Raw genomic sequence first — 13,796 nt, 5'->3', positions numbered from 1 at the left:
TTTTAAAAAATATTTAATTTATTTATTTGGTTGTGTTGGATCTTAGTTGTGGCATATTGGATTTTTCATTGTAGTACATAGACACTCTTATTGTGTCACTTGGGCTGAGTAGTCGCAGTGTGTGGGCTTTATGCTCTGCAGCCTATGGGATCTTAGTTCCTGGATCGAACGCATGTCCTCAGCATTGCAAGGAAGATTCTTAACCATGGGATCACCAGGGAAATCCTTCTAATATCCTAATACTTAGTAATAATATCCTAATAATCCTAAATAATAATATCCTAAATAATATCCTAAATAATAATAGTATCCTAATCCTAAATATTTAGTTAGTTTTTGATATTCTAAGAATCTAGGAAAATTCAGCTACACACAGACATATACAAAGAAACCTTTAAGTATTCAACAAGAAGTAATATGAGAAAGAAAAGGAATAGCAATTAGTATGTGTGGAAAAAAATAGATTTGTATCGTTAGTAATTTTTTTCAAATCTGAAAATTTGAACCCAAAGCGAGGAAGAGGGAAATTAAAGGAAAAAATCTAGAAGACAAAAAAAGCACCACAGAGAAGATCTCCAATTAATAGATGATTATTTGGAAAGGAGCCTGTCCCTTTGGAGAGCATCTTCTTTTTTTTCTCTAATTTGTAGAATTTACTTGAGAAGAGGAATAGTGCCATTTCATTTTCCCAGTATTGAAGCTTTTGGGGTTTATGATTTCAGCAAAAGTTTTAACTGCTGCTACTGCTAAGTCACGTCAGTGGTGTCCAACTCTGTGTGACCCCATAGACGGCAGCCCACCCGTCTCCGTCCGTCCCTGGGATTCTCCAGGCAAGAACACTGGAGTAGGTTGCCATTTCCTTCTCCAATGCATGAAAGTGAAAAGTGAAAGGGAAGTCGCTCAGTCATGTCCAAATCTTAGTGACCCCATGGACTGCAGCCTACCGTCCATGGGATTTCCAGGCAAGAGTACTGGAGTGGGGTGCCATTGCCTTCTCCGAAAGTTTCAACTAGATTGTTTATAGAAACAAGGTTCAGGATACAATAGGAATGATACTACTAGGAAAGAGCTATACTTCAAATAAATTTGGTCCAGTGTAGTGGTTTAGCATGGACATTTTGGAATCAGATTGCCTGGGTTTAGATCCTGGTTTTGCCACCTGCTAGCTGTGTAACTTGGTCATTTTACTTCTCTCTGCCTCATTTTCAGCTATAAAATGGGAATGGTTGTACTATCTCATAGGGTTCTTAGGAATAAATAAGTTAAAAATATGTGAAGTGTTTAACAAAAGAGCCTTAGTATATAGTAAGTTCAATTGAAAGTGAAAGTTGGTAAGTTGTGTCTGACTCTTTGAGACCCCGTGGACTATCTAGTCCATGGAATTCTCCAGGCCAGGAGAGAACTAAGGAGGAGGTAGCCTTTTCCTTCTCTAGGGGATCTTCCCAACCCAGGGATCAAGCCCAGGTCTCCCGGGCACTGCAGACAGATTCTTTACCAGCTGAGCCAATTAAGTGTTTGTTATTACTTAAAAAATTAGTCTTTGTTTTAATGGCTTGAAAATGTGATATATGTGTATTGTTGAAGCATAAAAAGTATTCTACTCCATGTATTTGTATTTTTCTCATTACCTTTTCCTGTGTATGTTGACGCTCAGTTGTGTCTTACTCTTTGTGACCCCATGTACTGTAGCCCGCTAGACTCCTCTGTCCAAGGGCTTCTCTTGGCAAGAATAGTGTAGTGGGGTGCCGTTTCCTCCTTCAGGGGATCTTCCCAACCCAGGGATTGAACTGGCGTCTCTTGTGTCTCCTGCATTGGCAGGCAAATTCTTTACCACTAGTGCCACCTGGTTGTAGGTTATTTTAAGCACTATATGAGTGAGAGTGAGTGAAGTCGCTCAGTCGTGTCCGACTCTGCGACCCCATGGACTGTAGCCCACCAGGCTCCTCCGTCCATGGGATTCTCCAGGCAAGAATACTGGACTGGGTTGCCATTTCCTTCTCCAGGGGATCTTCCTGACCCAGGGATCGAACTCAGGCCTCCCAGATTGCAGGCAGACGCTTTAACCTCTGAGCCACCAGGGAAGCCCTAAGCACTATATAATTGCCTCTAATAATTTTATAAAACACATTATTTCATCTTAAGTGGATACAGTTTTAAAATTTTGATTTTATTAGCAGCTGAAGCCAGAGTCGTATGTCATCTCTACCTTTCCTGATCCTCCATCTCTTCTGTGTTTCTAATAGAGCAGAAATACTGGGTTCCTTCTAGAATAAATGTTCATGAATAAACTTCACCCTGACTTTCAAAGATCAACCTTTTCACAGGCTCAGCACATACTTTAGCTATCCTCAGGCCACTTATTAAGAATATCAACTGTCAGATAAAATTTTATTACTGTTTGGGAATAGTTAAGAACCATGTTTTCTCTTCATTTTTTGATTATTTTAAAATAATGACTGACCACAGATGAATATATGTTTTATGTGCTGTGCTGTGCTTGGTTGCTCAGTCGTATCTGACTCTTTGTGACACCATGGAGTATAGCCCGCCAGGCTCCTCTGTCTATGGGGATTCTCCAGGCAACCCACATGCCCTCCTCCAGGGGATCTTCCCACCCCAGGGATCGAACCCACTTTGGGACAAATTACTCTGAATCAGAATAGACCCAGGAATTGAATCCTGCAATGATTCCTGGGTTGAGAAGATCCGCTGGAGAAGGGATAAGCTACCCACTCCAATATTCTTGGGCTTCCCTTGTGGCTCAGCTGGTAAAGTATCTGCCTGCAATGTGGGAGATCTGGGTTCCATCCCTGGGCTGGAAAGATCCCCTGGAGAAGGGAAAGGCTACCCACTCCAGTCTTCTGGCCTGGAGAATTCCATGGTCTGTATAGCCCATGGGGTCTAAAAGAGTCGGATGCGACTTTCACTTCACTACGTTGTATTTACAACTATTTACATAGCATTTACATTGTATTAGATATTGTAAGTAGTCCAGAGATGTTTTAAAGTATACAGGGGTATGTGCATAGGTTATATGCAAATACTACCCATTCCAGATGTTGAAATCTGAGGAAAGTCCTGGAACCAGTCTCCCATGGATACCATAGAAACTGAGGGACAACTGTAATAGATTTTCTGTGCTGAGGGTGGTGAGAGTGAAAAGAAAAGGGATGTAGTTAAGAGTAAAAAAGTTAGTAACCTCAGTAATCTAGGATATGACTGCTTGGGTTTAAAGTTTTAATGTGATGTTTTCTAATTTGCTCTATTAAGTGATTTTTTAAAACATATTCAGTGTTTTTACTTAATTTTTTTTAGCAGACGATTTATATACCTCCCCAGCCCTTCCTTTAAGTTAGTCTTGACAATTTTCCATAATAAACTACTTAAAGAGAAACTTTGGTCAAGAATGGAATGAAGTCACAAAACAAAAAACCCATGAAACAAAACTCAATCTCTGCTGCTTTTAAAAAGCCAACGCTTTCACTAGTTATACTCACACAAAACACAGAACAAGGTTTGCGCCGTGTGTGTCTTCAGTGTTTCCTGGCAGTGGCTCTCCTCCGATGCAAATGGTGGAGCTGCCCCACGCATCCTGCGTGGAAGTCTGCTCATCTTCATATTATCCGAAGGGTCTGGCTGGAAGATTCTAAGGTCTTAAAATCCCAAATGGTCATGCCTCTGTCAGTGCCATTAGTGCAAAATTTGCAACAATCTTGGTTGTCCACCTCATAAATAGAGACTTGAGTGATGCTGTTCTGGTGCAGTGTCTCCAGGGCCGTGTTGCGGTCCTCAATCACGGCCCGCTTGTCCATATTGTGTTGGATGCTCTGTTTGGGGATGTCCAGCTTGGTGACGAAGGTCAAGCAGCTGTGATTGTTCTTGTTAAAGAGCATGGGGCAGCAGTCATGGCCAGCAGCCACGATGCTGTTCTCTGAGACAAACGACACACTCAGGAGGGGCAGGAACTCCACCTTTAGGGTTGAGACTTGCATGCTTTTTGAGGCGTTGGCAGTGGACACAGTGCTGTTGTGGCTGACCCAAGCCAGGCGGCTGCCGCTGGCCGAGAAGCTGAGCCCGTGTGCCCTGCCTCCATACTCTGACATCAGCTGACTGAAAAGCATTTTGCCACCCCAGGGCGTACTGGCTGGCTTCTCATCCACTTCTTTAATGTAGGTAGAAAGCACTCTTCATTGAAGTCACAGGATCCCACTGCCAGCAAAACGTTGTTGGGATGCCAGTCCAAGCTGAGGACCGTGGAGCGGGTGGGCTTTTTAATGTGCTTGCTCACACACCAGTCATTTTCAGACTCGAAGTACCAAACAAAGATGAGTCATGCCCTGCTGCCCATGGCGAATCTGTTCTCACTTGATGAAAGTGGCTGCATGGTTAGTTCTCAGGATCACCAGGGTTAGCTTCCAGACACCATCTTTCTGACTCCAGATGTAGGTATTGCGGTGGGCCCCGCAAGTGATGGTATGGTCACCCTTGGGAGCCCAGTCAGGACCTGTGATGTGTCCATTGTGCTCCTTGAGTTCCTGAACTTTCACCCAGTGGCCCCCGTCCTTCTTATAGATGTGGACTTTGTGATTATTTGGGCTAAAGGCGCTTTGGGTATGATCTGTGTTCTAGGCATGAAAGGTGATTGGCTATAGTAAAAACTGATGCAGGGGTATTGTTCTTAGTGTTTTTGAAGCATAGAAAGCTGGGATCGGGGACCTCTGGATGGGCTTGGAGTATTGAATTCGTGGACTCTGGTCAGTGCATGCTCATAGACTCTGGTGGGCACGAGTAGAGGACCCTTAAGTGATTTTTACAATGTATAAGATCTAACTATTTTGAGTGAGTACATTTCTGATAGTATAATTAAGTCATTTGAAAATAGAGTTACATGGACAGAAATTTGTGAAATAGATTCAACCCACCTTTACTGCCTTTCTGTTGATTTATTTTCATTGAAAAAAATATATGTTATAATTCTACTTTGTAGAGCAAGAATAGAACATGAAGGCATGGAGGGGAGTCATCATGAAGTTAAAATGTGTTAGCTGTCCAGAATGATGGGTGTTTATACTTCCAAAGAAAAGTTGCATTCTAAGGCAAAGTATTGATAAAAGATTCTATAGACACACAAGTCTGAAGTAACTAACACAATTAAAGCACCATTGGGATAGGAATTTATACATCTTGGAACCCCATCTGTTCCCCAGATCACCCTGTTGCTTCTTTAAGTACATTAATATTTTCAGCAAGCTGCTTTTTTGGTTCACCTGTCATGTAAATTATTTAATTGGTGAAGAAAATTTCTTAACAGTTTTTTTTTTTCCTTGTCCTGCTTTTTTGTTGGGACTAAATTCAAAATAAGTTGAGTATGAGCCATAAAGTTAAGTGTGGTATTTTATTTTGGTGTTATGGCTGTATATATGCCAACTCCTTTTTAACTGAATATTTATGAGCTTTGATGATTTGCATACTTAGAGTAATATACTTCAATTAGTTACTTGGAAGACTTTTGTATAAAATTAATGGATAAAAGAAAATTATTGTAGAGGAAAAAAAGAAAATTATTGAATATATGTGTAGATGATTTAACATTATCTTGAATAGGTGCTTATTCTAAAGCTCATTCAACCAGATATGATGCAGACAGCAGCATAGCAACAGTTTGTGGGGGACTTGAATTGTATTTTTCTTTTGGGTGCATTAAATATTCCAGTGTTTTCCGTCTGTAAGCCTTTGCAAATTTTTAATGATTCTGTAAACCTCACAGGATGGAGTTATTTTTAATGGCACAGTGAAAATCATAAATGGCTCTTGTTGTAGTGGTAGATTAACATGTAGAATTACTTCAAAGATTTTTACTTTGATATTTTCAGAATTTTATCTAGTAACTTAAAAAGTTTTATACCACAGATTAAAAAGTTTTGTTGTTGTGGCTATTGATTAAAGACTGTGGTTTTATGAAAATATTAAGCTCACTCTTATTATATATTGTTAAATTTAATATATTAAATAATTGTTACTATTGAGGCCTGAAATTGCTCACATTTAATTTTAATTTAGCTGTCTGATAGTTACTATCTTGCTGAACAGAATGGATTTGACTTTAGAGAGATCTCCTTTCCAGACTTTTTTATTCTTACTACAATCAGATTCTATCCTTTTAGGAACTTCTTTTGAGAAACCAAGGGGTTCTTCTAAGTTATGAAGATACGAGCAGAATTTTCATATACTATCTGAAATTGTGTCTTTATTAATGGTGACAGTTAATTTTGTAAATTTGTTAGGGAAATTTGTTTTTAAGTTGTGTTAAATTTGGAGAACAATCAGTATTACTATTAAGTTTAGCCAGCAAACAATTTTTAGTTGGTTTTGATTGTTCTGTTGGTATGTCATCTCTACAACTAGGTTACGAACTCCCAGACTTGTGTGCTTGATATCAGTGGAACCTAGTACAGTTCTTAATAGTAGACCTTAAATAAATATGGTATAAATATAGTTTTCAAAAATTTGCTTCTGTGTAATATAATTATGCTTACTCTTAAAATAGAATATTATTGTTTAGTCACAAGTTGTGTTTGACTCTTTTGCGACCCCATGGACTGTAATGTACCAGGCTCCATTGTCTACAGGATTTCCCAGGCAAGAATACTGTAGTGGGTTGCCATTTCCTTCACTGAGGATCTTCCTGGCCCAGGCTTCGAACCCATGTCTTCTGCTTGTCAGGCAGATCCTTTACCATTGAGCCACGTGGGAAGCCATATAATAGGATAAATTGTAGATAATGTGAAGGTTAAATTCTAAAATATGGATTTGGCTTTTCTGATTTTAGGTTTTATCTCAGGGATTTTGTACTTTGGTTTGGCGTTTTTATTGCCAAACTACTTTCACAGTTTTAATTCTCATCTAATAATTAGTTGATTTTACAAATGAATGCCTTTGTGACTGTGAAGGTTTACTTTTCATCTCTCTTTAACTATAGTGACAGACTGGATATTGGAAAGAGATCCACATGAAGAAATACTGAAGGCGTTTAAACTATTTGATGATGATGATTCTGGTAAAATAAGCTTGAGGAATTTGCGACGTGTTGCCAGAGAATTGGGTGAAAACATGAGTGATGAAGAACTTCGGGCTATGATAGAAGAATTTGATAAAGATGGTGATGGAGAAAGTAAGTTTTGAGTAAAACATATATTCCAAATATTCCTACTTGTACACATAAGTAATTTTTTTTTAAACCAAATGATTTTCAAGACCCTTTGCAAACTGTCCCTTTATTTAGTGTAAATGTTGTTCATTCTGTAATGGGCTTTTTGCATAAGTATCACACATACTTGGCTTGAAATGAAGCAGACCTTTAAAACTAACTGTACAGGTTATAATATGAGGTTCCACACTTCAAGAAAGTATTGAAGTGTGGAACTTCATATTATATTTCTTTGAGGGTGAAATATCTCCAAAATTTCAGCCTCTCAGTAAATTTCATCCTTTAATGCTTTCTTTCTCAACCTTTATGCATGTCTTAAGTTTGAGTCTTCCCTTCAAATATTTTGAAGTTTTATTTCTTTATTTACTGCTGCTGTCCTAATTCAGGCCCTAATTTCTTTGTTGGAATTTTATAATATCATAGCTTCGTTCATTATTTCCTTGAATGCCTGCTGGTACACAGTTCTGTGTGCTGACCAGTGCTGCCCAATAAGAGGCTGATGTTGTCCCTGCTCTTGCTGACTTAGAGTCTCTTGTAGCCTCCTAATTGCCTCCTCTATGCCTCTAAGCCTCTGTTTTCATCCTAATATCATTCTTTTCCTAAAATGCAAGTTTGGTGATGTCATTTTCATATTCAGACACTTATGATTCTTTGCCTATATGAGATCTGTCCTACAACAGCTATCTCGTTTTATTTTCCACTGTATTCTTCCTCTTTTTACTCTAACCCTCACTACTTATATAGTATACATACTTTGACAGAATATATTCCATCCTGTCCTTTTATGCTGTGCCTTTCATCATGCTGTTCTTTAATCTAATTGCCAGGTTCTGTCTGCGAAAATGTTAGTCGTTATCTCAGGTTCATCTTAAACTCCCCAAAGCCTCCCTCATTGATCTCTATTTGTAAATGATGAGATTTCCATTGAGGGCCCATTTAGCGAAACAATCTTTTTTGACCTTTTATACATTGCCTTCTGTTAGTTATATACATATGTGTCTTCTCAATTATATTGTGAGCCACTGAAGAGCAGTATGGAATCATACAGTGCAAAAAGCCTGAGGCTTTGGAATCATACAGGCCTGGATTTGAATTGAATCTCTACCACTTACTTAGTAGCTCTGTAATTTTGTGCAGGTTGTTACATTTCTGAGTCTCAGTTTTCCTATTTACAAAAATCAACTTTAATACCTTTCAAGGTGGTTATGATTATGAAATGGAGATAATTGAACATGCCTAGCATTAAGTGTAAACTTGTTTTCCTTTTTTTTTTCTTTTTCATGTTTATATTCTCCTGCGTTTTCTTGAACGTGATGAGTACTGTGATGTTTATAGACTTAAGTAGTGAGCAGGAGTGTGTGTTACAGTAGATATATGTTGCTATAGTACCAACTATTCATTTTTACATGAATATATATATTTATATGTATATACGTATATTTATATAACCTTGGAAATACTGGGATGCTTCAATAAGGAGGTAAGATAGTAGCAACTGGTTATCAATACAGATTTGTAGATTGTTAGAATTGTGCATTATTATGCTTTCCCATTATATTTATGTGACTGTTACTGAGCATTATACAACTTTTCTGGGGCTTTCCGGTTAGCTCAGCGGTAAAAAATCTGCCTGCAATGCAGGAGGCTTGGGTTTGATCCTTGGGTCGGAAAGATCCTCTGGAGGAGGGGATGGCAACTCACTTCAGTATTCTTGCCTGGAGAATCCCATAGTCAGAGAAGCCTGGTGGGCTACAGTCTATAGGGTCGCAAAGAGTTGGACACTACTGAAGTGACTTAGCATACATGCATACAACTTTTCTATTTTTAGTACTAGCTCTTTGAAGAGAATCAACATAATTAATTATATTTTAAAACAGAGATGATTGAAACTTGAGAAAATTTAAATGACTTCTTAAGCTCTAACTCTAATATTTGGATTTATAATCCACTGCCTTCATAGTTAAAAAATGTTTGTGTCTTCCCTAGCTGTTGATTATTACTCTGAGTTAGCTTTAAATGCGGAGAAGGCAATGGCACCCCACTCCAGTACTCTTGCCTGGAAAATCCCATGGATGGAGGAGCCTGGTAGGCTGCAGTCCATGGGGTCGCTAAGAGTCGGACATGACTGAGCGACTTCACTTTCCCTTTTCAGTTTCATGCATTGGAGAAGGAAATGGCAACCCACTCCAGTGTTCTTGCCTGGAGAATCCCAGGGACGGGGGAGCCTGGTGGGCTGCCGTCTCTGGGGTCGAACAGAGTCGGACATGACTGAAGCGACTTAGCAGCAGCAGCAGCAGCTTTAAATGAGTTCCTTTATGTAACATACTCTCTTCAGTGGTAGAGAGAATCTTGGTATATCTGTTTCATACTCCTGCTACTAATGTGTCAAAAGACCAGAGGTATTATACAGTATTATACGGGTAAAACAGTTTGTTTTACCTGTACTAGGTACAGGATTGCTTCTCTAAATAAAGCTCTGGTAATGATATAGAAAGACTCCTTCCCAAGATATATAAACTAAAACACAATAAATCTTTTTGAAAAACAGTAGCAACATTAAAAAACTCCAAGTGGACCATCTTCTAAATAATTATGAATGTTAACATTTGAAGTGAAGTGAAGTTGGTCAGTCATGTCTGACTCTTTACGACCTTATAGACTGTAGCCCGTCAGGCTCTTCCATCAATGGGATTTTTCCAGGCAAGAATACTGGAGTGGGTTGCCATTTTTTTCTCCAGGGGATCTTCCCAACCCAGGGATCAAACCTGGGTCTCCTACATTGCAGACAGACTCTTTACCATCTGAGCCATCAGGAAATCCCTTTAACATTTATTTAGTACTTAATATATTTTATATTCTGTGCTTATAATGTTACCTTGTGGATTATGTCACTTAATTTTCATAATAGCTTTTGTGAAGTAAATACATTGTTTTACATATTTATGCTTAGGATAGATGAATATATAGATGGGGAAACTAAAGCTCTGAGAGTTTAATAACCTATTCAAGGTTATCACAACACAGCAGAGTGAGATTTAAACTCAAATCTCCATAATGACAAAGAATATGCTTTTAACCATAATACTGTATTGCCTCTTATGCTATAAAGTAAAATATTAGTTTTCTATGTTTATAGAGTTTTTTAAGTTACATATTATTATAGGAAGCAATGTGTTAGTAAAGTATTCAACTGGCACTTCAGATGTTAAAATTTGTTATTTCCCCTCTGAAGCCAGATAGTCTCTAAGGTAATTAATCTACTTAATTTCCCTGAAATTTTTTAATTTTAATAAAATGTAATAAGATTTACCCTATAAAATGACTGATGAAAATTTTGTTTGAAAAGGTAGTGTACAAAAAAATGAAGTGGCATATTTGTTTGATTCAATATGTAGTTTATCAAATGCTTATTTTAAGGTAGGCATTATGTTAGAATTATTAAATAAAGGAACTTGATATAAGATAGGATTGATAGAGAAGGTTATAAAACCAAATGTATGAAGGCATCACCGATCCTCCTAATTGTCTGAAAGTCTTACTGATAATAAAGTGAAGTGAAATGAAGTTGCTCAGTGTGTGAAGTGAAGTGAAGTTGCTCACTTGTGTCCAATTCTTTGTGACCCCATGGACTGTAGCCTGCCAGGTTCCTCTGTCTATGGAACTCAACAGGCAAGAATACTAGAGTGGGTTGCCATGTCCTTTTCCAGGGGACCTTCCCAACTCAGGAATGGAACCCAGGTTTGTCCTGCAGACAGATTCTTTACTGTCTGAGCCAGCTTTTAAGTTTACTTTTTTGGACTTAAACATTTTGTTTTTAGATATGGAATTATGCAATAGTTTAAAATACTTTTGAAATGCTCCAGTGTTTTGTTTTAGAACTCCATGATGCTTGATTTGAAATTTGAGTATTGAGATTTTACAAATTGAGAGAAAAAGTTTGAGGTTAAGTTTTCTTTCTTAAAGTAAGAAAACATAAGTACTTTTCAGATTTTGAATATTTTAATTATGGCTCTGTTATGCTGTTAAAATGATGTTAGTCAAATCATTCTAAGGCCACTTTCCTTGTGTTGTTTTCCTTAAAAATATACTCTTGTTTGCTGTTTTGGTCTAGATGCCTGATTCTAGATTTTTCTAAATCAGGGGTTCTTAAAAGAAGGTGCATATCGATGAAATTGTTCAAAGTTTTAATATATTTTGATTATGTTTTATAACTAGAGAGGGAAAGGGGTAATAGCTGTCATAAGATACTGAAGCGTATTCCTTTAACTACAAAGGTGAAAAATCAATACTGCAGTTTATAAAATCATTGAAAGTATTTTGAGTTTTGTATTATAGGTTTTGTATTCTGTTCCACTGTCTGTCATACTGTGTTGTAGATGTTTAATATTGAATGCATGAATTGGTTGTTCTTTCTCAGGTTCTGAGCAACTCATTCTTCTTAATTCCTTATAGCTTTTTTTTGCACTGTTTTTTCTTTAACTATGTTTCAGTTTTGTTTTCTTTTAAACAGAGGCTTTTATGTCTGTAAAAGTTCCAAAAACAAGTTGACATTTTTTCTATTTTCATCCTTCATAATTCTAATTTACATGTATGATATATTTAAGCTTATTTATTCAGAAAGTGTTTGTTAAATGAACTAGTGGAATAAAGATTATCAAGAGAGCTTAACCATCTAAGAAATTTAAAATAACAAGCTTTTAAAACTATTTTATTGTGTGTTTAAATGATTATGATGGGTTTTTTGTAACTTGGATACTTTAGTTAATATTATAGAATATTTATGTTTATTATATTTTATATATTTTTGTATTCATGAAATTCAATTTAATGTATTCAATTTGCTACAAAGAAGTAAAAGCAAAATACTATGTCTTGGTTTATTAAGAATTTTGTATAATATAAAATTTAAAAATACTTAGTGTAAAATAGTAAAAGTGTTCTCTAAAAAAAATTTGTATTTCTGACTTACATTTTCTTTCTTATCACAGTAAATCAAGAGGAATTCATTGCTATTATGACTGGTGACATTTAAAGAATTACAAGGATAAACACTAAGAATGTTGCAGTTGTCATCTTATATTCTATTTTTGTGCCTGGAGCTGTGTTAAAAAAAAAAAAAAAATCTTAGTTTGTTTTTCCGAAAGGACCAAAAATAAGCATCTTATGTATTCATATTTTACTACTGTTAAGTTTCTTTATATGAATAGTATTGTTAGTACTCTAATAGTTTAGCTTTGTATTTTATAGTATAGCTTTTATATATAAAGTTAAAACGTTGAATCATGTGGTACACATTTTTTGAAGGTTTTTTATTTAGCATTCGTAGTCACTTTTGTTTTGGTGCATATGTTTTTCAGACTTTCTTTAATAAAATGTTTATTTTTTAGTGTATTAAAATTTGGTACATTTTGTTTTATTTTGATTCCAAATGTCTGTTAATTCTCAAGAGTATCTTTCTTAAATCTTTTCTCTTTACACTATTGGTTTCAGAAACAAAAATTGACATACAGATTTTAATATAATAGTACATTTTTCATTACAAGTTTGATATTTGATGTTTCAGTACAAAATGATGACTCAATATAGGCATAATTCCTTTTTCATGAGTCTTTCAGTTTGGAGGGAAAAAGTATTGTGCATATAGATTCATTTATCCTCATGTATTATGTTCCATAATACTTTTGGTGTCAACGTAAGTTATGACAGTTAAATCTGGATATTTCCATCTTAAACTAATTGAATACAGTTTGAATCATCTAACTTCTTGACAAAGTGAAAGATGTAAATTTTGGAATTTTGATCTCTTAAGATAATTATCACTCAATTAAACGTCACAGTGGTGAAAATAGGAAACTGTGAGTCACAGAAATCATGTAAGGCTCTGTTTTACTGCATAAAGGAACATTCAGTGATTTGCCAAGAAGCAGTGCTGGCAGATTTTCCAGGTATTGGTGGGTTCTTCTTCCTTATAGAAGGGTATGTTGGGGGAAGACACCTGGTAATGGGAGATAGCTCATAGACAAATGGAATTTATACCCATCTTTCACTAATCACCTGTTCCTGGTGGTAGGAAGAAAGTTTGGTTCAGTGGTGTTTAGGTTCTTGTTTTAAATCTAAAGGAAAGTAATAATTTGAGGCACTCTAAATGTGAGCCTCTTAGAATACTACAGAAAGAATTATCCACTAGGAACTTAGCAAAAAAAATCAGTAAAGAATAATGTAATAGTGGTGATATTTCAGGTAATTATCTAGAAAGCAAGTTAATTGTTCACCATATTAAAATTTAATTTTGAATTTGAAATCAATTGTTCATAGTAGTATAGTGTAGGGATCACAAAGAGCCGGACATGACTGAGTGTCCAGTATCTAGGGCAACAAATAGACTGTGAAATTAAAAAAATTGTATCATAGTGATGAATATGCCTTCCTTGTCTCAATCACAAAATATGTTGATTTCCAGGAAGTTGAAGAATAAAGAAAATGCAGAGTAGAGCACGAACATATAGCGAGGCTTGCTAGTCTTCTACCACTGTATTGGAATAGATAACCCAAGGTACTTTTTGTCATGTACAGAGATTCTTCTTTAGTC

The 13,796-nt window shown here is 36.4% G+C and overlaps 1 protein-coding gene and 1 pseudogene across 1 annotated transcript in view; one reads left to right on the top strand and one right to left on the bottom strand.

Annotated features, from left to right (window-relative positions):
• The window catches only part of CETN3 (centrin, EF-hand protein, 3), a 17,663-nt gene extending 5,059 nt beyond the window's left edge, over window positions 1-12,604 (top strand). The window contains exons 4-5 of the mRNA XM_010831909.1: window positions 6,980-7,171; window positions 12,196-12,604. Of these exons, the coding sequence (XP_010830211.1) occupies window positions 6,980-7,171; window positions 12,196-12,239 (236 nt within the window). The 3' untranslated portion in view covers window positions 12,240-12,604. The remainder of the gene's footprint in view (window positions 1-6,979; window positions 7,172-12,195) is intronic.
• Window positions 2,914-6,393, bottom strand: LOC104982565 (annotated as a pseudogene).
• Window positions 12,605-13,796: the final 1,192 nt, after the last annotated feature.

This window comes from Bison bison, unplaced genomic scaffold (assembly GCF_000754665.1).
Source record: "Bison bison bison isolate TAMUID 2011002044 unplaced genomic scaffold, Bison_UMD1.0 scf7180017864533, whole genome shotgun sequence".
NCBI classification, from domain to species: Eukaryota; Metazoa; Chordata; class Mammalia; order Artiodactyla; family Bovidae; genus Bison; species Bison bison.
The sequence above is the reverse complement of the archived record's forward strand: the minus strand, read 5'-3'. Positions and strand labels throughout refer to the sequence as shown.